The following is a 25,981-nucleotide window of genomic DNA, read 5'->3' on the forward strand; positions in this document are numbered from 1 at the left end:
CCATCGGCACAATGTGTAGCGGCGGCAAAGAAAGCAAACAGGATGTTGGGCATGATAAAAAAGGGTATTACAAGTAGATCGGCAGAAGTCATCATGCCTCTTTACAGAGCAATGGTCAGACCACACCTGGAGTATTGTGTCCAACACTGGTCTCCTTACCTAATGAAGGATATAACTCTGCTGGAGAGGGTGCAGAGGCGAGCCACAAAGCTAGTTAAAGGTATTGAGAATTTGAGCTACAAAGAACGCCTCGTAAAACTAGGATTGTTCACCCTCGAGAAGAGAAGGCTGCGAGGGGATATGATAGAGACTTTCAAAATACTAAAAGGTTTTGACATAATAGAACAAGAAGCATCATTATTGACGTTGTCAAATGTGACTCGGACGAGAGGCCATAGACTAAAATTGAGGGGCGACAAGCCCAGGACTAATGTCAGAAAGTTCTGTTTTACACAGCGAGTGGTGGACGCTTGGAATGCTCTCCCGGAGGAGGTGGTGACGGAAACCTCCATTATGGGATTCAAGTGCAAGTTGAACGCACACCTGCTTGCAAATCACATTGAGGGATACGGGAAAACAGGGTCTTCATCAGCGAACACCTAGGACGTAAACAGGGAACACCTGGATTGGCCTCCGCGTGTGCGGGTCACCGAACTGGATGGACCAATGGTCTGATTCGGTGGAGGCATTTCTTATGTTCTCCCAATGCTTGTTCCAGTCTCAAAATGGCTGCCAGGAGCTCCCATAGCAATCTTTTGTGGCTGCTGTGTGAAGTCTCAACAACCACTTTGGCTGAAAAATTAGTGATGGCAAGAGCTACTGGGGATTGCTGTTGTCCAGAAGAGGCCATTAGACCAGCGGTCTCAAACTCAAACCCTTTGCAGGGCCACATTCTGGATTTGTAGGTACTTGGAGGGCCGCAGAAAAAAATAGTTAATGTCTTATTAAAGAAATGACAACTTTGCATGATCCAAAATGTGGATTATCTGAAATTAGTTTATAGATCTTTCCTTAATTGCTTCTGATAATTTCAGTTATACACAGCAGAAAGCAGAAAGTGAAAAACTATCAAAGTATCAACCACAAGAGACAAGATTTTGGACCAACTATTTTGAGGCCCTCGTATTATAAAGGATGATTGATTCTTTATGGAAAACTTGTGCCTTAAGTGTCCTCCAGCACCGGACACATGCACAAGATGCACTGCCTCCAGTAGTTACTTTACGTTCTGGAACGTTGCCCGCCTCACTGCTGTAACCTCACGCAAGCGCTTTCCTGCGTCTGCACCCGCTTGTGAGGTGGAGTGGAGAGGACAATTGTGTACAGACGCAGGAAAGCGCTTGCGTGAGGTTACAGCAGCGAGGCGGGTAATGTTCCAGGACACGACCGCCGGACACTTGAGGCACAGGTTTTCCATAAAGAGTCATTTTTTTTAATACCGAGGGCCTCAAAATAGTATCTGGCGGGCCACATGTGGCCCCCAGGCCGCGAGTTTGAGACCACTGCATTAGACCATTTAAAGGTAGGCCCAGGGAGGGTGGTGGTCAGCCAGTTGGTGAGGATGCACTCTGTCTGCACAGGTGAAGGAGGCGTGAATTTCATTTTAAGAAAAAAACAAATGGCAAATTTGGGCTGCGGATTTGGTTTTGGTTGAAACCAAGAACCCTGGTTTCTATCGTCCTCTAACATACATACCATTCAACCCCAAACATCAAACACACATAAGAGACACAGACACAACATCCAACCCTACAGAAATATATCGACATGGTACTTACCTTTGGGCTACCCTCACTCTTTTGCTTGGGGAAGGAAAATGAAGTTCTGCCTTCAGACACCAGAGATGCTACAGCACGGATTCGATTCGAAATGCTGTAAGAACACAAGGAAGAAGCACTCACCCATAAAATTGGCAATGCCCACGGTACAGACGGTTGACACTGGGATTAATTCTACCTCAGTGTGCATGGATACAAATGTACAGGCATACTTTTCTGAGGTGGATTTTCAATGCAAAAACATGATCCCAGCACTTTGAAAGCATCGTATAGAAAAATCCCACTCTAAGCCCACCTCTGGGAGCACTGCTATTCCTTGTATGTGTAGGTTTCTACATGCAAGCTGTTTGGGAGAGCACTGCCCGAGGCACTCCTCTTTTGAGTCTCCTCACACACTTGCTAACGCCAAAGTTTATCTTCCATATAACAAACAACTAAAAAGGTAAAAATCTATGAGAAGAAACTTAAAAGCAGAGCATCGAGTTGAGTTAATTAAAACAGTGAACATATACTGTATGTTGCCAGTAGCGAACTGGAAATCATCCCAGACAAATAACTGCAATGGGAGAAATCACTGCGGCAATGGTGGCAGGTCAAATAGATAATTCATCTTCAGGGAGAACTGTTATGAAAACGGAGAGTAAAATTAAGCTCCTGAATGGAAACTTTAACTGTTGTACCCCTAAATATAAAATATTAAATTATGCCTATGCAGGAGGAGAAAAATTCAAAAGTGCAGAGGGAGTTGAGGGGGAATAAGAACAAGAAAAAAAATTGGGGGAATAGAGTGTGGTGTAGATGGGCCGAGGGAAGAGATGGACTGGTGGAGAAAAGTGCTATGAATGGCCTGAATGGAGGGAGGGAGAGAACTGCCAGGGGGAGACAAGTAAGAGCCATGGCAGCCTGTGGTTGGCACTTTCGATGTCGGCTTCTAGCAATTGAATGAAAAGTTTTCACTCCAGCTAAAATATCCCTAGAGGATGATCTTTTTTCGGGAAAGCGCAGGGAGTGATTTATTTCTAAACAGCGTTGGCTAATGGAAATTTCAATTTAAGATAAGTGTTGCCTTCCTCTTAGCTTCTTGCTTTTAAAGCAGTAACGATATGAGCCCTTTTGTCACATTGCTGGTACAAACTAATTTATGCAAGTTGAAAAAAAACCCTTCACATTAAAAGGTAGGGAAGGTGGGACAGGTGTATGTGATTAAAATAGAGTTTCAGGATCCGGACTTGGTCTTATGAGCTGACCCTTTGGAATTATGATACACCTGACTCTTGAAATGCAGTGACCAGAATTCGAAGTGTGGTCATACAAAGGCCCTATAACATTCTCAATTTTGTTTTCTATTTGCTTTCTTTGCCGCTGCTGCATACTGAGTAAAAGGTTACAATGGATCATCAATGACACCACTTTGAAATCTGGATCTTTCACTTCTCCCTTTAACCATGCTGGCTGCTGTTTCTTCTTCTTTCCACCTCTATTAATACATGGAATACATCAGGTTTGGCCTTCTAAGACAGTATTTTTAAACCACATTCATGCCCGATTTAAAGTCCTAACCTTAGCAGCTGATCCTCTCAGGGGTTTTTTTTTTAACCATTTTCCTCATAGTAGATTTCTTTAGTATTAAGCCAAATTTGATCTTGTTTCCCAGTGGGCCCCAAACCATTATTTCTTGTAATAAGTCTTGCATTCCATTAAGGATGAGATCTATAACAGCTTTGCCTCTTGTTGTTTTCCTGGACCTGTTTTAAGAAGCAGTCATTTATTGCATCTCCAGCACTCTGTGATGTGACATTAATCCAGTCATTATTGGGGTAATTGAAATCAAACTACCAACCATCTGCCTACAGAAAATACTGCTACAAGTTCAATAAATAAGAGCTGCCATACTAGGACAGACCGCAGGTCCATCAAACCTAGTGGCCATGCCAGGCAAAAAGTACCTGGCAAGATCCCAAAGAGTAAAACAGATTTTATGCTGCTTCTCCTAGGAATAAGCAGTGGATTTCCCCAAGCCATCTCAATAATGGCCTTCTCTTTTAGGAAATTATGCAAACCTTTTTTAAACCCTTGTCATGTCTATTCTGCTTAACCAAAACTCATTGGCTCAAAACAAATCACAATCTCATAAGAAATGGGTCAGCATCCCAGACATACATTTAAAATTAACTTCTCTAACATTCAAATAGGAAATTCTCTCAACAAATAATAATCAAATAAGTATGTTTCCAGAAAACATCTAAACTCATAATAGCTATTTATCTCTCTTAAGCAACTTGGAAGGTCTTTCCAAAACTTAAGAGCACACCATATAAGGGGGAGAGACTTGATATGCAATGCCTTTCAGTGGTTATAGTCAAAGCAGATACTTATTTTGTATCTGGGGTAAAGGAGAATGCATGACTTGCCCAGAGTCACAAAGAGTTCCATTGGAAATTAAACCCAGTTCCCCCTAACCACTAGGCTACTCCTCCATTCCTGTAGATAATAGATCTATTCCGAGTGGGGGCTTCGACGCGCTACAAGATGGCTGTGTAGGAGATCGGCTCCGTGAAGGCAGGCTGTTAAGTGAGCTTTTACAGGTGAAAATTAGGGAGAATCATAGTAGTGGAGTATTAAGAATTGTTAATATGGCTTCGGATAAAGGAAATAAAATTGCGGGCGCAAATGGTTCAAGTGGCGGTAAAAGATCAAAGTTGGAAGTGACATCTCCTCAGTCAGTACCGTTTCCATTGGAAGAAGTGGACAATAGGGATCTTATGCGGGAAATACAAAAAGTACAGGAAATTGTATTAGAGAACTCAAAAAATATAAAAGAGGTTAAGGATGAGATAGCAGGGTTAAAAATAGATTAGACATAGTAGATTTGAAGGTGAATAATCTGGAAAAGCGAGTGGAAAAAATGGAATTGGAAACGGGGCAGTTTAAAGAAATAAATTGAAGTATTAAAGAAAGATCTGGAGGATTTATCGAACCGTGAGAGGAGGAGTAATTTAAGGGTTCTTGGTCTACCTGAGGGAGTAGAAAAAAATGATTCAATTGCATTTATGCTTAATTTCTTACCGAAGATTCTACCGATCAAAAGTAAATTTCCGTTGGAGCTGGAACGTGCACACAGGATCCCAATGAGAAGGATAACTGCACAAAAAGGACCGAGACCGATGATTATTAAAATGCTTAGGTACCAGCAAGCTGCGGAGATACTATCACTGGCTAAAGAAATTAAAGACCTCAAGTGTCAAGATTCAAAAATCTCTATAGTGCCTGATTTCACAAAAGTGACAGCTCAAAAAAGAAAACAACTGCTGGATCTGCATCCGCAATTAAAAGCTTTGGGAGCGAGATATGGGCTAGTATACCCAGCAGTCATGCGGGTTACATATGGAAATAAAACTTACAGTTTTGAAGAGGCGATAAAATTAAAAGAATTTATAGAAAAATGTGAGGTGCCAATGAACACATAAGAAAATCTAAGGAAGAATATATATGTTATATTTTGGATCATATTTTTGTTTAAAAGATTAATGATTTTTTTTTGTTTTTCTTCTGATGCTGAAATGGGAAGAATAAGTTATATTGTATTATTCTGAGATTATTAACAGATTCAGATGACTTATAAAACTCAACATTCTACAGACTGCAATAACCTGGCTTGCCTGAATAGAGGGTGGCGCTGTGTATTGTACTGGGAGATGCTGTTGATGACATGCAGCTTCTACTGAAGAAAGGAAGTGGGATGTGGAGGTTAGAAGGAATGAAAGGAACAGGAATATTTGTCAAATCTGAGCTGTTATCAGAAGATGAGTACTGGGTTTTTTTGTCTTCTGATAATAAGAATGGTAATTTGCTAATCGGATGGTTTGAAATGTTAAAAGTGTACTTAAAGGCGCTAAGAACAGATATTTTTTATGAATTGCGTCATGATTGAACTCTAAATGTTATTGAGAGAGAATTAAAAATATGGCAAACTGAAGTATGGGAAGAGAGAGAGTCTGTATGATACGACCTACTCTCTGATAGTTGTCATATGTTTTGAGTTGACTTTTGGAAAAAAAAACCCCAAAAAACAACAACAAGGCAAAGGATTGGGAAGAATAGAAGAAGAAGAACACGGAGGATTGAATTTGGAAGAAGATTGGACAAATAATTCTGCTCAGATATAAGCTATATGGTAGATTATTGAAAGTCATAAACTGATGGAGTTATCGGATACAAAAGAAGATATTAATAATATGTGATAAAGGGATTTATGATCAGTGAGAGTGTTTGTAAGATACAACCTACTCTCCGATACTTTATCACATGAGTATTTTGGTTTCTAAAGGAGTTCAGATGACATATCGATTTTACTAAATGATAGTTAATTTCTAAGGTTATTGCATAAGATATATGGATAAATAAAGAGTGCAATAATAAGTGTGAGTGGTTGATATGGACAGTGTGAATGCCTGAAAGATGAATTCTGGTTTTTGATGTATATCAAATAAATTTATATGTTTTAATATTGCTTTAATGACATATTAGAGGATGTTCCGTGTTAAAATGGATAAATAGAGGGATATTATATATTACATATGGATTATGTAGAATTCAAGTAGATATCTGTAAAAGTTCAATATATATGGTTAAAATGAAATAATACTTATGTGTTTTTAAGAAAATTTAACTTTTAAAGAAACTTAGAGAAATAATTCATTTGAGTTATAGATTATATAACAAGAATAATATTAATTTGATATTTGTTATATTAAGATGATTTATGATTGAATAATAATATGAGAATTGAGTCCACAATTAAGTAGATAAAGTATTATATCTTTTGATAAGGTATGATTTTATTGAAGAAAGGGATTTGATGTAAGGAAGATAGTATCTAGGTTTTAATTAGATGGGTCTTGAATCTAATTAATATAAGGTAAGGGTCTGAATTTGGATTGAGAAAAATAAAATAAAACAATTCATATAGGGGGAAATAAATATTAAGTAGATAGGATATGGAAATTTATGAAATATTATTCCTCTGTTCAAGGTGATTCTCTTATTAGTATAAGGTTCTTTAAGTTAATTAATTGAATTGATTTAAATTTTGCCTGTGGGGAGTTTTTCTTTTGCTTGGCCTGTATGTGCGTTTCGAAGTTTGCATTTATTTTGGGGAGGGGAGGGGTGGGAGGGAGGGAGGAGAAGAGGGGGAGGGATAGGAATGAGGGGATAGGGATATGTTTAAATTATTGGTTTGAGAGGAAAGATTATAATTTATTCTTAAGGTGGATATATATGTATAATAAATTTAATTTATATAATGGGTTTTAAAATTTTTTCTTTGAACGTAAATGGCCTCAATCATCCAATAAAAAGGAAAAGGGTATTATCATATCTCAAGAAACAGAATGTAGATGTTTAGTTTTTACAGGACTGAACTCGACTGTAAGATGTTATCTCACAGCTTTGCTAAACTTCATTCAACAATAATTTATTACTTCATATTCACTGGTCCTCAGCGGGCCACCTCGCACTTAAACATTCTTATTGTGCTGGGCTTTACGCTCCCACTTGTCATTGGATCCAGTATGCATTATTTCACTCTTTTAAATAAATAACTAGTGTAAATACTAAAAGTACTTAGCTTTTAGTAAGACGCTGTTCAGGGGGGGGGTTTTCACCATGCACCAACATGTTTCGCCCGTGCAAATCAATGGGCTTTATTAAGGTTCCCACTCCCTCATTGTACTACTCCACCAACCAATGCGTCAAAACGAAACGAAACCCTCTTTGGGGTTTGCCAGGTACTAGTTACCTGGATTGGCCCCCATGAGAACGGGCTACTGGGCTTGATGGACCATTGGTCTGACCCAGTAAGGCTATTCTTATGTTGTTATGTAGCACACATAATCAGTACATTCTGGCCTAAATGTTACTTTAAAAGTGTTTGGAACTTTCATAGACTCTATCCTTTAAGTCCAAGAATCCTCAGCAATGTCTCTGCTGCAGTATCTTAGAATGGTTGTGGTAAGTTTGGACTTTGCTCTGGAGGAGCTACACCTGTCTAGTAAACAAATATTTCTCTTCTTCTGGATTTCCGTGTGTGAAAGTTTATCATGTGCGTCTATAATTTTAGTTTCATTCTGTATTTTTGGAAGGAGAAATCTGCTCCCTAATGATTAACTAGAGAGATTAGAAATATGGAATTAATTACTGCCAGCATGAAGATTCAGGGGAGATTTAGTAAAGAGTGGGGATGCCTCCACAAGCTTTAAGAAACTAGGCCAAGAGTAGGAAATTAACAAAAGTGAACAGATGTCAAATTCAAGCTGTAGATTTATTGCGTCAACAGAATGTTCTGCCTTTTAATTAATGAGCTAAATACAGTTCTGCTCTACTCCATATACTATGTGGGAAACCCCAAGGACAAAGGACTCTTTGAGTAGATAATATAGAGAAATAAAGTGGTACCTTGGTTTGTCAAAAGCCCATGTGATGGCTGGACTGCTTTGCTGGGACCTCTCTGTTTCCGCTCATTTTTCTATCTGGCTAATCCTGAAATTTCTGGCTTACTGTTCTGTTTCTGTGAATTTTCCTCCAAAAAAGAGAGGAAAAGAAAGTTGTCTTGTTCTGAATCTTGTGCACTGCTTAGACTAGTTGAAACTTCTTTACTACCAGCCTTCGTGGAAATTAGAAATGTATCAGTGGCTCCTCAGATAACTGTATTTCTTTTGAAGAATTTTCTGCTAGCCTCTTACCTCCTAGTTGAAGCAGTCACCTAGTTTGGGAGGCAAGCAGAGGTATTGTAAAGTGTCTGAAGGCTAGATTTTTAAAGATTCACAGCCGTTATAGTAATGATTTTAAAAGAGCGAGTCATTCTCCCAAAAATGCTCATGCAAATGAGGTTGGCGAAGAGTAGCCAAGATTCGCTAAATTTGCATGTGCCCATCGCTGGTGATAGCAATGGGTACGTGCAGAATAAACGCAAAAAAAACCCCCAACAAACGAGCTACTAAAGTCAAGCAATCCTCCACCTGACAGCGGGACAGATGCCCACTCTCTCCCTCTGCCAAGCAACATACCCACAACACCCCCTCGGCACATGGCTGACCTGGAAGCCTTCCCTCTGGCGTCAGCCATGTGCTGTGTGCAAGAGCCGCTGCCCGCATCCCTGCAAACAAATGCGGCTGAAGGTAGGAAGGAGCAGCCCGGCTGGACAGCCCTGAAGGGAGAGAGGGGATATCAATGTGGAACAAAGGGAGAATGGAGGGGGGAAGGAGCACATTTGGACATGGGAGGGGCCCGAATTTGAGACATAGGCTGGAAGGCAAGGATTGGGGCATGAACTTGGGACACAAGGAAAGGAAGGGAGGGGACATGAACTTGGGACATCGGAGGAAAGGAGGGAGGGGATAGAAAGGTGGAAATGTTGGGCATGGGTGTGTGAATGAGAGGGGAAGAGATGGTGCACATAGGGAAAGAAAGAAAGAGAAAAATTGGGAATAGATAGAGAGAAAGAGGAGTGAGTTAGAGATGCATGAGGAAGCTTTCAATCCTTAACCCTACTCCTCTGCCCTCCATCCCAGCCCGCTGATTAACTGCATCCCCTTAACTGTATCCATGACATCCTGTTTAGATTGTAAGCTCTTTCGAGCAGGGACTGTTTTCTTATTCTTTGTGACTCTGTGCAGCGCTGCATGCATCTGGTAGTGCTATAGAAATAATTAATAGTAGTAGCAGAGAAATATTAGATATGGTGGTGGCTAGGGAACAGAGGGACAGATTGAAGGGGATGCAAGGGGGAGGAATGTTGGACAAAGTGATGAAGGGAGAGATGTGGCATGGTGTTGGAGAGGGGTGATAGAAGGAGACATGTTGGGCATGGGAATGGTAGGCAGTGGTGAAAAATTCTGCACATGATCTGCAGGATGAGAGAGGGAGACATGTTGGATATAGCAGTAGAGGGAGTGGGAGAGATGCACCCAGGATCTTTCTCTTTCCCCACTCCCTTTACAGCAAGGGAAGGAATGAGAGAAAGACAGTGAGAGAGAGAGAGACATGTTGCCAATGGGGTGGAGGAGAGTGGAAGAAAAGTTGGACTCATGGAGGGACAGAGAGAGATGTTGGTTGGATGACGGGAATGGGGTCCGGAGAGGAAGCATGCAGGAGGCAGAAAGAAAGAAATATTGGATGCACATTCAGAAGGAAGTGCAACTAGAGACTCATGAAATCGCCAGACAACAAAGGTAGGAAAAATGATTTTATTTTCAATTTAGTGATCGAAATGTGTCAATTTTGAGAATTTATGTCTGCTGTCTATATTTTGCTCTATATTTGTCTATTTTTTCTATAGTTGTTACTGATTGCATATTTTAAAGTCATCTGCCTTGACCTCTTTGAAGAATACCCGAATATAAATGATAATTAACATTTTCTGTGCATACAGTGAGTGTGCTTTGTGTCTTTTAATTTTGTGGTTACCATTATTTATTGTTAATAAGATGATATTGTGTGTATATGAAAATGAATGGAAGAAATTGTATCACAATTGATACTATTGTTATGGGGGTGGGGGTCAGGGACTCAGTTGATATTTGTTAGACTTACAGGGGAATTGGCTTGAAGAAGTTGAGAAAATCTGTCCTTAGTACGAGTAACGTCCCGTTGGACTGGAAGACGGCTAACGTCATTCCACTCCACAAGAAAGGCTCCAAGATGGAGACAGCAAACTACAGACCGGTGAGTCTCACATCAATAGTGTGCAAACTAATGGAAACTCTAATCAAATGCCAATTGGATACGATCCTGAACGAGGAGAATCTACGGGAATCCCGTCAACATGGATTTACTAAGGGGAGATCCTGCCAATCCAACCTGATTGGCTTCTGTGACTGGGTGACGAGGAAGCTGGATGTTGGGGAGTCCCTGGACATCGTATACCTGGACTTCAGTAAAGCATTCGATAACGTACCACACCGCAGGTTGCTGAGCAAGATGAGTTCTATAGGATTGGGTGACACATTGACGAAATGAGTTGGGAACTGGCTTGGCGGTAAGCTTCAGAGGGTAGTGGTGAACGGCACCCCCTCTGAAATGATGGAGGTAATCAGTGGAGTGCCCCAGGGCTCGGTCTTGGGCCCGATCCTATTCAACATCTTTATAAGAGACTTGGCAGAAGGGCTGTGAGGTAAAATAACATTATTCGCCGATGACGCCAAACTAAGCAATGTAGTGGGCAAAAGCACAACAGACATAAATTCAATGTCCGACAACATGATGCACGACCTACTCCTACTGGAGCGTTGGTCTAGGTCCTGGCAACTCAGCTTCAATGCCAAAAAATGCAAAGTCATGCACCTGGGCAGCCAAAATCCATGCAAGACTTACACCCTTAATGGCGAGATCCTAACAAGAACTGAAGCAGAACGAGACTTAGGGGTGATCGTCAGTGAGAACATGAAGACTGCCAATCAAGTGGAGCAAGCTTCATCCAAAGCAAGGCAAATCATAGGTTGCATACGCAGGAGTTTTGTCAGCCGTAAGCCTGAAGTCATTATGCCATTGTATAGATCCATGGTGAGGCCCCACCTGGAATACTGTATGCAATTCTGGAGGCCGCATTACCGTAAGGATGTGCTGAGACTGGAGTTGGTCCAGAGAATGGCCACCCGGATAGTCTCGGGATTCAAGGATCTCCCGTACGAGGAACGGCTGGATAAGTTGCAGCTGTACTCACTCGAGGAACGCAGAGAGAGGGGTGACATGATCGAGACATTCAAGTATCTCACGGGCCGCATCGAGGTGGAAGAAGATATCTTCTTTTTCAAGGGTCCCGCGGCAACAAGGGGGCATCCGTGGAAAATCAGGGGTGGGAAACTGCACGGGGACACCAGGAAATTCTTTTTCACTGAAAGGGTGGTTGATCACTGGAATAGTCTTCCACTTCAGGTTATTGAGGCCAGCAGCGTGCCTGATTTTAAGGCCAAATGGGATAGACACGTGGGATCTAATCACAGAGAAAGGTAGGGGAGGGTCATTGGGGTGGGCAGACTAGATGGGCCGTGGCCCTTATCTGCTGTCTATGTTTCTAAGGCATTGAGCTACTCAGTACTGCTAAAATATTCCAGCTTCCTCGTGTGCAAAGTGTTAGCTTTCTTTTAAGCTGAACAGGGTCAGCCATCTTTGAGGCTACAATGCTGGCGCCTTCCTCGATGGGGTATAGTGGCAGCTATCTTTTGGGGCTTTTGTTTGCTACCCTAGCGACATGATGGTAGACTTATCTGCATTCTTTAGGTGGATATTGCATAGTGGCAACATCATTATATATAGCAGAATAGGAGCATTTGGATAGGCTGCAGTGTGGCATAGGTTACCCAATGCCAGCTACATAGTAGCAACAACTGTCTTAACTGTTGCATGGTTGTGGCATTCTTCAATGCTACACGTTAGCTCCATCTTCTTTACAAGGGGCGGCACCTCCTTGGTGCCACAATCCTCTTTCTGCTGCATTGTAGCAGAGGCTATTTCCGCAATGTTGGTTCAGCAGCTTTGTCTGCTACGCAGGACCAGCATGCTTCTAAGCTATGCAGTAGTCAGTAGCCTTCTTTATCACACTACACAATGCCAGTTCCAACTTGTACTGCTGCAAAGCGGCTAAGTGTTGGTCTTACCTCCATGGGAGTGGTGCAGTAGTAGCAGCTTCAGAGGATGCACGATGGCTTCCCTCACTGCCTCTTCCTATTGGGCTGTGCACTCTTGCCCTGGACCAGCATCTTTGCCTGTTTCTTACTCTCTGCATCTTCTTTAACTTTCTCCTGTACTTCCTATGAGCCCACTGTACTATTCCTGCGTTCTGCTCAGTGGCATCTGCCTCCTCCACTTATCTGGCGGCATTTTGGCAACAATTTCTTTTGTTGCTTTTTGGTTTGGATGCAATGTGATCGACTCATCAGCTTCAAGGTTGGCATCTTGCCTCTATAACCTGCTGAGATTCAGTGCCTGCTCATAGCACATCTATGCAACAGAGGCTATTGAGGTCACAAGCGTCTTCATGCTCTTCTATCTTCTTGTGAAGACCTTCCACAGTTATAGCTTGCAGCTGCAGTTCTCTTCATATACATGGGCAGTAAGGTCACTTTATCTCATTTACAGGAGGGGCCTTGGCCGCAGCCTACACGGTTCTACATCTGAAGCAGTCCAACAGTGGTGTGCTATTTGTCCACTTAAGCACCTGCTCCTCTGGAATACTGGTCACCTGCATGCACATTTCCAGGAGCCATATTTTCTGCCTCGACATCTCCCCAACTACTGTATGTTTTGGGCCAGCCTTAATTGTTGTCTGCATAGCCTCATCTAGCACAACTGCTTCTAAGATTCTAGTTCAGCAACTTTCTCAAAGACTCTGGTGATCGTTATTGGCTGTGTGGCTCTGATCCTCTTACAGCTTCATTCTGGCTCTCAATAACATCTCCTTCAGCTTGGGAGTCTATTGCTCTAACTTCACTGCTGCCATCCCCTTTTCCTGAAGAGCTGACATTCTCCACTTCATCTATTTATTTCCTTAATGGCAAACTTCCTCTGCTCCCTTGTCTTTCCAGTCTTCCATTTCATGCAGACCTCTGAAGTTTGGTAGTTTAACATAGCTCCTCATTTGAGTCATGAGCTTTCACCGTTTCATATCTATGATCTCCAGAAGTTAGAGCCTTGCTAGTTCATCCTGTTTCTGCTGTCCCCTGAATCTCATCTCTTCATGCCTTCTGGCTGTATAACACATTCAATGACAATAGGTTTCGTCAATACCTTTGGCGCTTTCATTGAGTGGGCTTACTCTTAGATGGTTGCCTTTGGATCTCCCTTTCACTAACACTGCAGTTCTCTCTCTGTTGGGATAGGGCTTTGCTACATCCCATTCCTTCTTGACTCCTTTGGTTATGCATGAAAAGGAGGGAAAAATGATGTTTTGCCTGATCATTTTTGTTCTTTTAATTCTACCAAACCAGCCCAGAAGCCCTTCCTATCTGGTTTTCTTTAAGTGTTTTCTTCTTACAGGTAATCACGTCTGCTTTTCATTTCCTTCACATGGATGCTTCAAATCTCTTGACTCAGTTAAATGTCTGGATGTCAGCTGAGTATGAGTCTCATTCTATAACCTATAAAACTATAACCTCAGCGGCATGTTGGCTATAGTCTTTCACAGTCATCAGCTATACATCTTTTGAGCTGCACTGTTTGGCTATTTGAAATGTTTAACACTCTAGGTTGTGCTATACCCTTAAGGGGCGAAGCTCTTTAGCCAAGAGGGGTCTTGGGCCTCTCACTTTGGGCTCTGGCCCCCTCCAAACCTGCAGCAAAGCCCCAACAGCCAATGAAATTTGCTGTTGAGCCGTAGTATTCAGCCACCAGCACTGGGACTGCTTGTTTATGCTTAGGTCTTCTGTGAACTGAGCGTTTGCAAGGAATTTCAGGGTTGGTAGTTCAAGGCTTGCTATTTACTGAAGTGTCATGAGGAGGGGAGCAGCTCAGAAGCAAATTTGCAAATTCTGCTGCAGATTTAGAGGGGACCCAGGCTGCTAAAGCCCCCATAGCTATGCGACAGGGAGGAAAGGAAACTAAAGGACTGATATAGATGGAAATAGAAGAGGGGTGGAGAAAGTTTTTAAAGGAGGGAAAGACTTATCTACTACTACTACTTCTCACTTCTCTAGCGCTGTACATTTTGACATTTCTAGACGGTCCCTGCTCGGACTAGAGAGTAGGCATGTACTCACCTCCTTGTGGGAGAGGGGGGCCGCACCTGAACCAGGATGAAGCCCATACTTTGCAGATACTGGACGTACTGTTGCATGAAGGTATTGCACATTTCCTGCAGCCAGGGTTCTTCTTTCAGTTTACAGGGTAACATCTCCAAGGAGTCACAGCTGTGGCTGCGGTCTCTGCCTGATGCTGTCGAGTCATTTGAACGATGACGCTTCTGGAATATTAAGACAATCCTAGGAGCAAGGCTTAACCTTTGCATCAGAGGGGCAGTCTCACAGAACCATTCCCTCCCACCCCAAGCTATTTCGTCAAACTTTCTCTCAGGAGACACAACACTTCCTCCCTCCCTTTTGTCAAAGAACCCGTCTCCACACTTTGCAAAATTCATGTAGCAATTCAGTCGGTCAGTCTTGAAATTCTCCTCTCACCTTCAAGTGTCCTACACAAAATCTAATCCTTGCCCTCTCAATCTGCCACAGAAGCACCTTTTCCTTTACATGATCTCATCCTCCCAGCCACACAGGAATCCACTTCCTCTCAGAGAACATAGTCTTTCCTGGCATGCCTTTTGTAGAACTTTTTATTTTATCTAAAACTCCATGAGCAGGAGCCTACCTTCCCCTCAGCAAACACCTGCTGATCTGTCTGAATCTGCTGGCGGAAGACTGGGTCAAACAGAAGTGGCGTGGCACAGAAATGAACAAGGCGCGAGGACTGCTTCAGGGTATCTAAATCCACAGTCTGAAAAGACAAAAAACAGGATCAGACAAAATTCTACAATATACAAGAAAGATGGACATCTCCTCACTCTGCAAGGTCTCACACTTCTTGATATCACTCCCTATAAAAACCGTCTCTCACTCCCTTGCAGTCTTACTCGATGCAGGGCCTCACACTTCTGAATGTCAGTTTTCATATAATTCTCTGATTTGCTACGTACACTAATAGGCATGTTGGACTGTGCTGATCTCTGCTGCCAAGTTACAAAGAGATTTTCAATTTTCATTTGTTTATCGACTTCTGAAAAACAAAAATAGCACAGTTGTTAATGTACAAGTCAGCCATATTATTAACACGAAACAGTGCCTGCCATCACATATTACCCAAGAAAGTAGCTGTTGTGCAATACACCAACACATGTATGTTGTACGCTATACGGAGGGTGACAAAACAATGTACTAGTGAGAGCTACAATGCAATATGACAGGGCTGATTTGGGATCATGGTGGGGGAGAGAAGGTGAAGTGGAGGAGTGGCCTAACGGGTAGTGCAGCGGACTGAGATCCTGGGCAAGTCACTTAACCCTCATTATCCCACACTAGAGAAATGAGAGGAACAGTGTGACAAGAGGTCCAGGTCCAGTATAAGGTTGCACAGTATGAAGCAAGATCTAGCACTGCATATCAGTCAAATTAACAGCTCTGGACATGGGAGCTGAATGATGGATGCTGAGGCCGAGAGGTATATACCACCTTTGTCCTGGGAGATTCTCTTACCTTTCCGCTCTATGGTTTTGATGTCTAGGAACTGAGCTCCATGCCGAGAGACAGCATCCAGTAGCCCCAGTTCAGGGTTCTGATGGAGAGGTGGAATATTGGCAATGTCTCTAAGGGCTTCGTCAAACGGCACCATGTCTGGTGGGAAATGAAGGGATGGCAGGCTGCGGCTAGAAGTGTTCAGTCGACTTTGCTCTTTACTTAGTGGTGGGGTAGAGCTCCGAATGAGGGTGTCTACTTCCAGAGTAGAGTTCAAGAAGGGGTTGGGCTCCTACGGAAGAGATGAAAAAAATGATGTATATTCTGTTAACTCCCTTAAAATAAAGATCCAAATAATCATATTGCTACATCATTTCAGTTTTACAAATTAAAGCAGAACATAGCTATTGTAAGGGCAACAAACCATATTGGAATGAAAGTAAGAGGAAAAGAAGGCCACTTTGGTTCTCAAAAGTAGTAGTTGAAAAGGTAAGGAAAAAGAGGTTAGCTTTCATAAACTACAAAAGATCGCAGAAAGAGGAAGATAGGCAAAAATATCTGGAAAAGTTAAAGGAAGCTGGTCGAGTAGTCAGGAAAGCAAAGATGCAAATGGAAGAAAGAATACCTGATATGGTAAAACAGGGAGACAAGATATTTTTTAGATATATTAGTGATAGGAAGACGTGCAAAAGTGGCATTGTGAGACTCAATGGTGAAGGGGAGGGATATGTAGACACTGATAAAGATAAGACTGAATTGCTAAAAAATATTTCTGTTCTGAAGCTCCAGAAGCAGGACCACAGAAAACAATTGCAAATAGGGATGAAGGTGTGGTAGACCCTGATCAATTTTCAGAGGATTGTGTTTGTGAAGAGTTAGTTAAACTAAAGGTGGACAAAGCGATGGGGTCAGATGGAACTTAGTGAATTCTGGCAGCTCTGGGTCCATTGTTAGCTGTTATTCCTGGAAGGAATTAATAAGTGCTATCCTTGTTTTAGACTTTTTTACATACATTTTGAATCTATAACAAAACTTTTAAATTTGACAACTCCTGTCACATCCAGGGACTCTTGTTCCATTCTTTGTTGTTTTGGATTCGCCAGTGTTGCCATGCAACACAGGACTTCCTTTTTTAGCTTTGTAGTTGTTCCACTGGCTGACCTTTTTAATGCTTCTCTAGAGTTGAGAGTGGTACCGGAGGACTGGAAAAGAGCAGATGTGGTCCCTCTCCACAAAAGTGGAATTAAGGAAGAAGTAGGGAATTACAGGCCGATAAATCTGACTTCTGTGGTAAATGCAGCAATAAGACTACTGAAAAACCTACAAGTCCATAACCCAGCACTGATATCGGCCCACTGACTGCCCATAACCAAACGTTGCATTTTCATAGGCCTAGTGTTGGCATATAAATCCCTCTACAACATGACACCCAAATACTTCTCACACAAACTTCCTCTCTACACCCAAAGTAATAACAATAATAATAACTTTATTTGTATCCTGTCATACCTATTCAGTTCAAGACGATATACAGTAGTGGATAAGTACAGAGTGGATATTGAGGGAACAGGTATCAATACGCTCCCAAGATGAATTATGCCACGTTTCTGGATAATGAGAGATTAAGAGATCCCCACCAACATGGCTTTACAAAGGGAAGGTCTTGTCAATCCAATCTGATAAGCTTTTTTGATTGGGAACCAAAAAACTGGATGGAGGTGAGTCCCTGGACATCGTATATTTAGACTTTAGTAAGGCCTTTGATAGTGTTTCTCACTGTAGGTTATTAAGCAAGATGAACTCTTTGGGATTAGGAGAAACACTGACAGCGTGGGTGCAAGACTGGCTAAGCGGCAGACTTCAGAGAGTGATGTTAAACGGTATCCCCTCGGAAACATCAAGAGTGACCAGTGGAGTACCTCAGGGCTTGGTCTTGGGCCCGATGCTATTCAACATCTTTGTAAGGGATCTGATTCAGGGAATTTGAGGTAAAATTACATTATTTGCCAATGACGCGAAACTATGCAACACTATGGGCAGGGCAACAGAACCAAACAGTGCAACCAGGTCAAGCACTATGGAGCAGGACCTGCTTTTACTGGAACAATGGCCCAGTATTTGGCAACTAAACTTTAATGCCAAAAAATGTAAAGTAATGCACCTTGGGAGCGGAAATCCATGCAGAACTTACACCTTGAACAGGGAAAACTTATCGAGAACTATTGCAGAAAGGGACCTGGGAGTCCTCATCAGGGAAGATATGAAGGCTGCCAATCAGGTGGAGAAAGCTTCAGAAAAGGCTGGGATGCATCAGAAGGAGTTTTATCAGCCGAAAGCCTGAAGTCATACTGCCGCTGTAAAGAGCCATGGTAAGACCTCATCTGGAGTACTGTGTCCAGTTTTGGAGGCCGCATTATCAAAAGGATGTAAAGAGGATGGAGTCAATCCAGAGAATGGCCACTAGGATGGATCAGGACTTAAAGACATCCCATATGAAGAACGTCTGACCAGGCTGTGCCTATATTCACTCAAGAAGCGCAGAGAAAGGGGGGACATGATAGAAACATTCAAATACATCACGGGACGAATTGAAGTGGAGGAAGAAATCTTTTTTCTAAAGGCTGAAACTCATGGGGAGAAGACTTCATGGTGACACCAGGAAGTACTTCTTCACCAAGCGGGTGATTGATCAATGGAATAGTCTTCCACGCTAGGTGGTCGAGGCCAGCAGTGTGATCGACTTCAAGAATCGATGGGACAAACAGGTAGGGATACCACAGAGTTATGCTTAAAAATGGATACCCCAGGGAGGGAGGGCTAGTCTTGAGTGGGCAGACTTGTTGGGCTGCCGGCCCTTATCTGCCGTCATACTCTATGTTTCTATGTTATATACACCATCATAACACTCCATCCAATTCCAGAGAGCCTGGAAACGATGGTATTCCCATTTCTTACCAAACTTCTGGAAGCACCTACCTTCTCATATCAGAGCCCTGCCCTTAAAGGACTTTTTGACTTTAGAAAACCTGTAAAAACCTACCTTTATGCCTAGTCACTCCCTCAACCCTTCACCAGCATCATTAAGTAATCCTATATGAAGATATATTGTAACACACTGTATGTAAACCCTATATTGTAACACTGTGAATGTAAACTGTAACCCGTTCTTAGTTCTTTGGGGAGGCAAGATAAAAATCTAAATAAGTAAGCAAATTAATGGAAACGATTTTAAAACAGAGAATAGTGCAGTTTCTGTAATCCAGTGGATTACAGGACCCTAGGCAACAAAAATTCACTAGAGGTAGGTCTTGTTAAACAAATCTGATCAATTGTTTTGACTGGATGACCAGAGAATTGGATAGAGGGAGTGCGATAGATGTGGTGTATTTAGATTGTAGCAAAGCCTTTGACAGTGTTCCACACAGACGTCTAATAAATAAAAACGGAGTGCTCTCGGGATGGGTCCCAAAGTGACGGGCTGGGTTAAGAACTGGTTGAGTGGAAGGCAACAGAGGGTACTGGTCAATGGAGATCGCTCTGAGGAAAGAGATGTTACCAGTTGTGTGCCTCAAAGTTTGGTTCTTGGGCCTGTTCTTTTTAACATTTTTAAAAACAATACTGCTGCAGAATTGCTTCTTTGCGGATGATACCAATATCTGCACTAGAGAAAATATCTCTGACGGTGTGGAAAACGGAAGGACCTAGTGAAGCTTGAAGAATGGTCTGAAATTTGGCAGCTAAGACTTAATACTAAGAAATGCAAGGTCATGTATCTGGACTGCAAAAACCGGAGGGAACGGTACAATCTGGGGGGTGAAGAACATTTGTGCACAAAAGATGAGCGGGACTTGGGTGTGATAGTATGCGATGATCTTAAGGTAGCCAAACAGGTTGAAAAGTTGATGGTGTAAGCTAGAAGGATGCTAGGGTACATAGGGAGAGGTATGGCCAGTAAGAGGAAAGGGTATTGATGCTCTGGTGAGACCTCATTTAGAATATTGTGTACAATTCTGGAGGCCCCATCTTCAAAAAGATATAAAAAGGATGGAGTTAGTCCAGAGGAAGGCTACTAAAATGGTGCGTGATCTTCGTCATTAGGTGTATGGGGACAGACTTAAAGATCTTAATATGTGTACTTTAAAGGAAAGGCGGGAGAGGGATTGAGACATTTAAATACCTACGTGGCATAAATGTGCATGAGTCGAGTCTCTTTCAGTTGAAAGAAAGCTCTGGAATGAGAGGATATAGGATGAAGTTAAGAGGTGATAGGCTCCGGAGTAATCTAAGGAAATACTTTTTTTTACAGAAAGGGTGGTAGCTGTGTGGAACAGTCTCCCAGTAGAGGTGGTGAAGATAGAGACTGGTCTGACCCAGCAGCAGCAATTCTTATATTCTTAAGAAAGATATAGCGGCACTGGAAAAGGTTCAATAAAGAGTGACCAAGATGATAAAGGGGATAAAACTCTCGTATGAGGAAAAACTAAAAAGGTTAGGGCTCTTCAGCTTGGAAAAGAGACAGCTGAGGGGAGATATGATTGCAGTTTACAAAATCCTGAGTGGAGTAGAATGGGTACAAGTGGATTGATTTTTCACTCCGTCAAAAATTACAAAGACTAGGGGACACTTGATGAAGTTACAGGGAACGCGTTTCCAGAGGTTGTGGTAAGAGCGGATAGCGTAGCTGGTTTTAAGAAAGGTTTAGACAATTTCCTGGAGGAAAAGTCCATAGTCTGTTATCGAGAAAAACATGGGGGAAGCCACTGCTTGCCCTGGGTCAGTAGCATGGAATGTTGCTACTCCTTGGGTTTTGGACATGTACTAGGGACCTGGATTAGCTACCATGAGAATGGGCTACTGGGCTTAATGAACCATTGGTCTGACCCAATAAGGCTATTCTTATGTTTTTATGTTACATTGGATAATTGCAGAGTGGGGAACCCCAGAAGTGGATCTTTTTGCTTCCCCTTACAATTACAAACTTCCAGTCTTCTGTTCCAGACTGTACACTCCCAATCATCTGGCTTTGTCCTCAAGTGGTGAGACAGGTTCCTTTATGCTTTGCTTCCTTTTCCTTTACTCAGGAAAACTCTACTCAAGCTTCACCAAGAACAAGCCACCAAAGAGAGACCTTGAAAAGAAAATTGTACTGGAAGCAAAAATACACAGTAAAATCTTTTTTAGGTATATTAAAAACAAGAAGCCGGGAAGAGAATCAGTTGGAACACTAAACAACCGAGGGATAAAAGGAGCTCACAGGGAAGACAAGGCCACAGCAGAGAAATGAAATTAATTCTTTGCTTCATTCTTCACCAAGGAATATGTGGAGGAGTTACTGGTGCCAGAAATGATATTCAATTCTGATGAATCAGAGAAACTCAAATAAATCTCTGTAACACTGGAAGATGTAAATGGATCAATTTGACAAATCACCTGGACTGGATGGTATATATCCCAGAGTGCTGATAGAGTTGAAAAATGAACTTGCAGAGCTATTGTTAGTAATTTTTCTTTAAAATCCATCATAGTACCGGAAGATTGGAAGGTGGCTAACATGACACTGATTTTTAAAAAAGGTTCCAGAGGAGTCACGTGATGTGCTGAGCCGAGCAGGATGTGCTTCGCTCAAACTCCGGGGCCCCGGGTCCCTCCGTGCCCTGCCTACCTTTTGTTGACGCCTCTGCACCTGTGTTTCTTGTTCCTATGGTGCATGGATAAGTTTCTGATGCCTTGTAGCCCGACCCACAATGCCAAAGAGCGGAAAGACGACCCACAATGCCAAAGATCGGGAGGCGAGAGCCTTGCCGCCTGACCCTAAGATGGCGGCAGCTGAATTGGGTTCCGCGCTTCCCTTGTCGGAAGCTCATATTGAGGCATTGTCTGCATCGGTGGTGCGGGCTTTGGATGCCCGCTTTGAACAGTTATCCAGCCAACTTACCTCGCTTGAATCTCTACTGACGGAAACCACCAGGCGCACCGGCGAGTTGGAGACCAGAGTAGCGCACGTGGAGAACGCCCATTCTGCCTCTGCGGCAGATCTGGTGTTTCTTAAAGAACAGCTTCAGCGCCAGGCGGATAAAATTGAAGATTTAGAGAACCGATCGAGACGCGATAACCTGCGTCTGATTGGTCTGCCGGAGGCGGTGCTGGACTCTCGCCTGCTTTCTACACTGGAGTCCTGGCTTCAGGCAGAGTTGCCGCTCCTTGCGGGCATGGGGCCTTTGAGGCTGGAGCAAGCTCACTTTCTTGGTAGGCGTGCCGAGTACCATTTCCGCTCCCGTGTCACCATTTTCAAGGTGCACAACTCAGCTCACAAAGCAGAACTCATGCGACACTATCGGCAGAAACGTAACACTCTAGCCTGAGGGAGCTCCGGTCCGTCTGTTCCAGGACTACTCCCCTGCACTACAGGAGAGACTGCTCGGACATTGCTTGCTTACAGGAAACTCGGCTGACTGATGCAGAAAATCTTAAGTTTGGTCATTCCTGGGTGGGGGAGGTATATTTCGCTTCCTCTCAGGGCCGACACGGTGGAATTGCTGTGTTGGTCCGTAAGTCTTCACCTCTTGGAGTGCAGGTTCTTGATAAAGCTTTTGATGGTAGATATCTGCTCTTGCGCCTGACATTGAGTGATCAATCCCATCTATTACTTGTGGTTTATGGCCCTAACTCGTCAGAATCGGCTTTTTTGCAAAAGTTGATTCAACTTTGCTCTTGTTTCTCTGGGGATCCACTTCTTATCTTGGGAGACTTTAATTTGGCGCGGGACCCTGCTTTAGATAAGTCCGGTACCTCTATTGCCTCTTTGGGAGCTAAGAGTCATCTTCTTTCTGACTTTTGTGATACTCTCTCAGTGGTAGACCCTTAGCGTCTTCTCCATCCTGAAGTTCGTGACTATACTCACCTTTCTCGGGCCCATAATACCTGGTCTTGGATAAACCATATTTTTTCTGTCTTCGACATTGTTCTCTTCGGTCATCTCGATTGAGATTGGTCCCCTGAATATTTCTGACCATACCCCGATTTGGGTAGATGTTCATCTGGACGCAGCATATCTTCGGATGTCTTTCTTGCGTTTTCCGTTCTGTCTTGCTCAGGATAAGGAATTTCAAACCTTTTTGCAGGCCCAATGGGAGGATTGTTCTATTAATAATGCTTCTCATATGGATGATCCTATTTTGTTTTGGGAGGCTGCCAAGACAGTGATTCGGAGACATATCATTTCCTTTCTGAGTGCTCGCAACAAACGTATTCACGGAAGTAGCCTTACCTTAGAATGGGCCTTACATGTAGCTAAGCGGTCGGTCGTTTCATTCGAATCCCTCGAGGGAGGCTCAATAACGCTATTTGTCTACTCAAGAGGCTCTTAATTTGTTAATTCATTCCCGTTCTCAGAAATGGATGGCTTTCCATAAACATTGTTTCCAATGTTTTAGAAACAAGCCTGGGCGCCTTATGGCACGATTGGTAAAGGTTGAGACTTGCAAGAAACCGATCTTGTCTCTTCGGACCCAGGGTGGGGGTACGGTGACCAGTATGGCTGACGTCTCTGCAGTCCTTTTTGATTTTTTTTAGATATTTATACGATGCTCCCGATGATGTCTCTCCAGAATTGCTGATAGACTATCTTCAGTCCTCTAGACTTCCTCACCTGCCGGAGGATGTAGTGTCTTCCCTCAATAGTCCATTTAGAGCAGCAGAATTAGAATCCGCTTTCAAAGCTCTTCGCTTCGGCAGGTCCCCGGGTCCAGATGGATTTTTGGGAGACTTTTATTGTCTTCTTTCTTCCCATCTCTGTGGTCCCTTGCTGGCTTACTTCAACACTGCTATTGCTAAGGGATCATTTCCGCGCTATGCTAATGAGGACCTTATCTCATTACTGCTGAAACCTGGTAAGGAGGCTGACGCACCGGGTTCCTATCGTCCTATCTCCTTGAGCAACGTGGATCTTAAGCTCCTCTCTCGCATGTTGGCTGACTGTCTCGCACCGCAACTCCCTAAGATCATTCATGATGATCAAGTGGGGTTTGTCCGGGGACGTCAATCAGTTTGTAATGTTCGTAGAGTTCTCTTTGCACTAGCCCACTGTCAATCTTACCACATTCCGGCTTTGTTTGTCAGTTTAGATGCTTCTAAAGCCTTTGATAGTGTCCATTGGTTCTTCTTGTTTCACACCCTGGAACATGTTGGGTTGGGTGGCTTTTATCTTAATGCTGTCCATTCTCTCTACTCTAACCCGAGGGCTTCTCTTCTGGTTAATGGGATATGAACGGATTCCTTTCCTCATTACTTTTTCTACTCTCTTTAGAATCGTTGCTTTGTACTCTTCTGGGGTTTGCTGAGGTACAGGGCCTTCGTGTTGATAGGGTAGAGTTAAAGACCCTAGCATTTGCAGATGACATGTTTTTGATTCTTAGTAGGCCTGAAGATTCCTTACCAATGCCATTGGACCTCATTTCTGAATTTGGCTTTTATTTTGGTCTTTCTCTTAATCTGGATAAATCCTTTGCCTTACCTTGTCCCCCTGAGTTACGCACCACATAGAGGGTGTCTTGCCTCTTCGTTGGGCCGAATCTACATTGAAATATTTGGGAGTCTTTATTCCTTTGGATTTATCTAGTCTGTATCGTTTGAATATGGAACCGTTGGTCCTGGCCCTTCAGAACAAACTACAGCTTTGGGGAACCCTTCCATTTTCACTTTTGGGCCGGATGCATCTTTATAACATGCTCATTGTCCCGTGTTGGTTATATATCTTTCAGTTCCTTCTTCTTTATTTGACTTCTTGGGATGAACACCAACTGGAACGCTTGGTTCAGAGCTTTCTTTGGGCTGGGAAGCAGCCTCGCCTGCCTTACAAATGGGCAGCGGCTCCGTGGTACGAGGGTGGACTGGGTTTGTTGAACCTTCGTTATCTGACTATTGGATGTGGCATGCGCCACATCAATGATTTTTTCAGGGGTACTTCTGCATTCACCAACACCTCTTTGGAACTTTCCTGTTTTCGAACTACTCATTTTTAGTGCATATCTTCATTTCTATTCCTTCTTCTTTGCCTGAGCCTCTCTTTACGAAGGTGCTACACCGTCCCTTGCGGAATGTTTGGCACTGGGTCTGCAAATATCACTCTCTGCTTCTATAACTCCTTTTCTGTCTATCCGCTTTAATAACTCCTTTCTACCTGGATAGATGGGCCGAGTTTTGCTCGGTGGGAAACAAGGGGCATTCATTATGTGTTTCAGTTGGTTGATGATGATGGCAAAATTAAGTCTTTTGCACAGCTGTGGGACAAATTTGATCTCCCACCCACTGATTATTTTGCTTATATGCAAATTCAACATTACATTTTTTCTTTACCCTCTAGTTCTTTGCTGGCCTCTTGCCAAGAGATGCTGTCTACGGCTTTTACAATTGGTACCCAATTCCTGTTCCCCTTAAATTCCATCATCGCCATTTGAAGGATAAGTCCCCCTTGTTTGATCATTCTAAATTGCGGGATGCTTGAACTTGTGACCTTGCAGTAGAGTTGCCTGATGATGTGCTTTTGCAGGCTGTCCGTAGGTTGCCTGCCTTTCGAAAATATGCCACCTTTTGGGAGCAACACTATAAGTTGGTCTTCCATTTGTACATTTCTCCTAAGAGGGCTTATCTCTCGGGACTTCGTGAGACCGCTGCCTGTCTTAGATGCCAGGCTCCTGAAGTGGGCTTGGAACATATGTTCTGGTCTTGCCCTAATATTCAATATTTTTGGAATGCTATTTTTATTTTTGTAGAGCGCATTTGGAACATTACAATTCAACGCTTGCCTTTGTTCTTATTTAGAGCTGTTCCCCATTATTACCCTCATACAAGGGGGGCTGCTGCTTTCCTAAAGTAGACTGTCCTTGTTGCCTTGAAATGTATCTTGCTGAAATGGCTTGAGGGTGATGCACCGGATTACTACATTTGGCGTGGCTTAACGCGAGCACGGATGGAGGTGTGATCGTGAAGCTC

The 25,981-nt window shown here is 42.9% G+C and overlaps 1 protein-coding gene across 4 annotated transcripts in view; it reads right to left on the reverse strand.

Annotated features, from left to right (window-relative positions):
• The window catches only part of SZT2 (SZT2 subunit of KICSTOR complex), a 523,775-nt gene that overhangs the window by 53,030 nt on the left and 444,764 nt on the right, over nt 1-25,981 (reverse strand). For all 4 annotated transcript variants that reach the window (XM_033916162.1, XM_033916160.1, XM_033916161.1 and 1 more), the window contains 5 exons: nt 16,013-16,283; nt 15,457-15,536; nt 15,132-15,257; nt 14,528-14,730; nt 1,779-1,872 (listed from right to left, as the gene is read on the reverse strand). In XM_033916162.1, the coding sequence (XP_033772053.1) occupies nt 1,779-1,872; nt 14,528-14,730; nt 15,132-15,257; nt 15,457-15,536; nt 16,013-16,283 (774 nt within the window). The remainder of the gene's footprint in view (nt 1-1,778; nt 1,873-14,527; nt 14,731-15,131; nt 15,258-15,456; nt 15,537-16,012; nt 16,284-25,981) is intronic.

This window comes from Geotrypetes seraphini, chromosome 12, assembly GCF_902459505.1.
Source record: "Geotrypetes seraphini chromosome 12, aGeoSer1.1, whole genome shotgun sequence".
Lineage (NCBI taxonomy): Eukaryota > Metazoa > Chordata > Amphibia > Gymnophiona > Dermophiidae > Geotrypetes > Geotrypetes seraphini.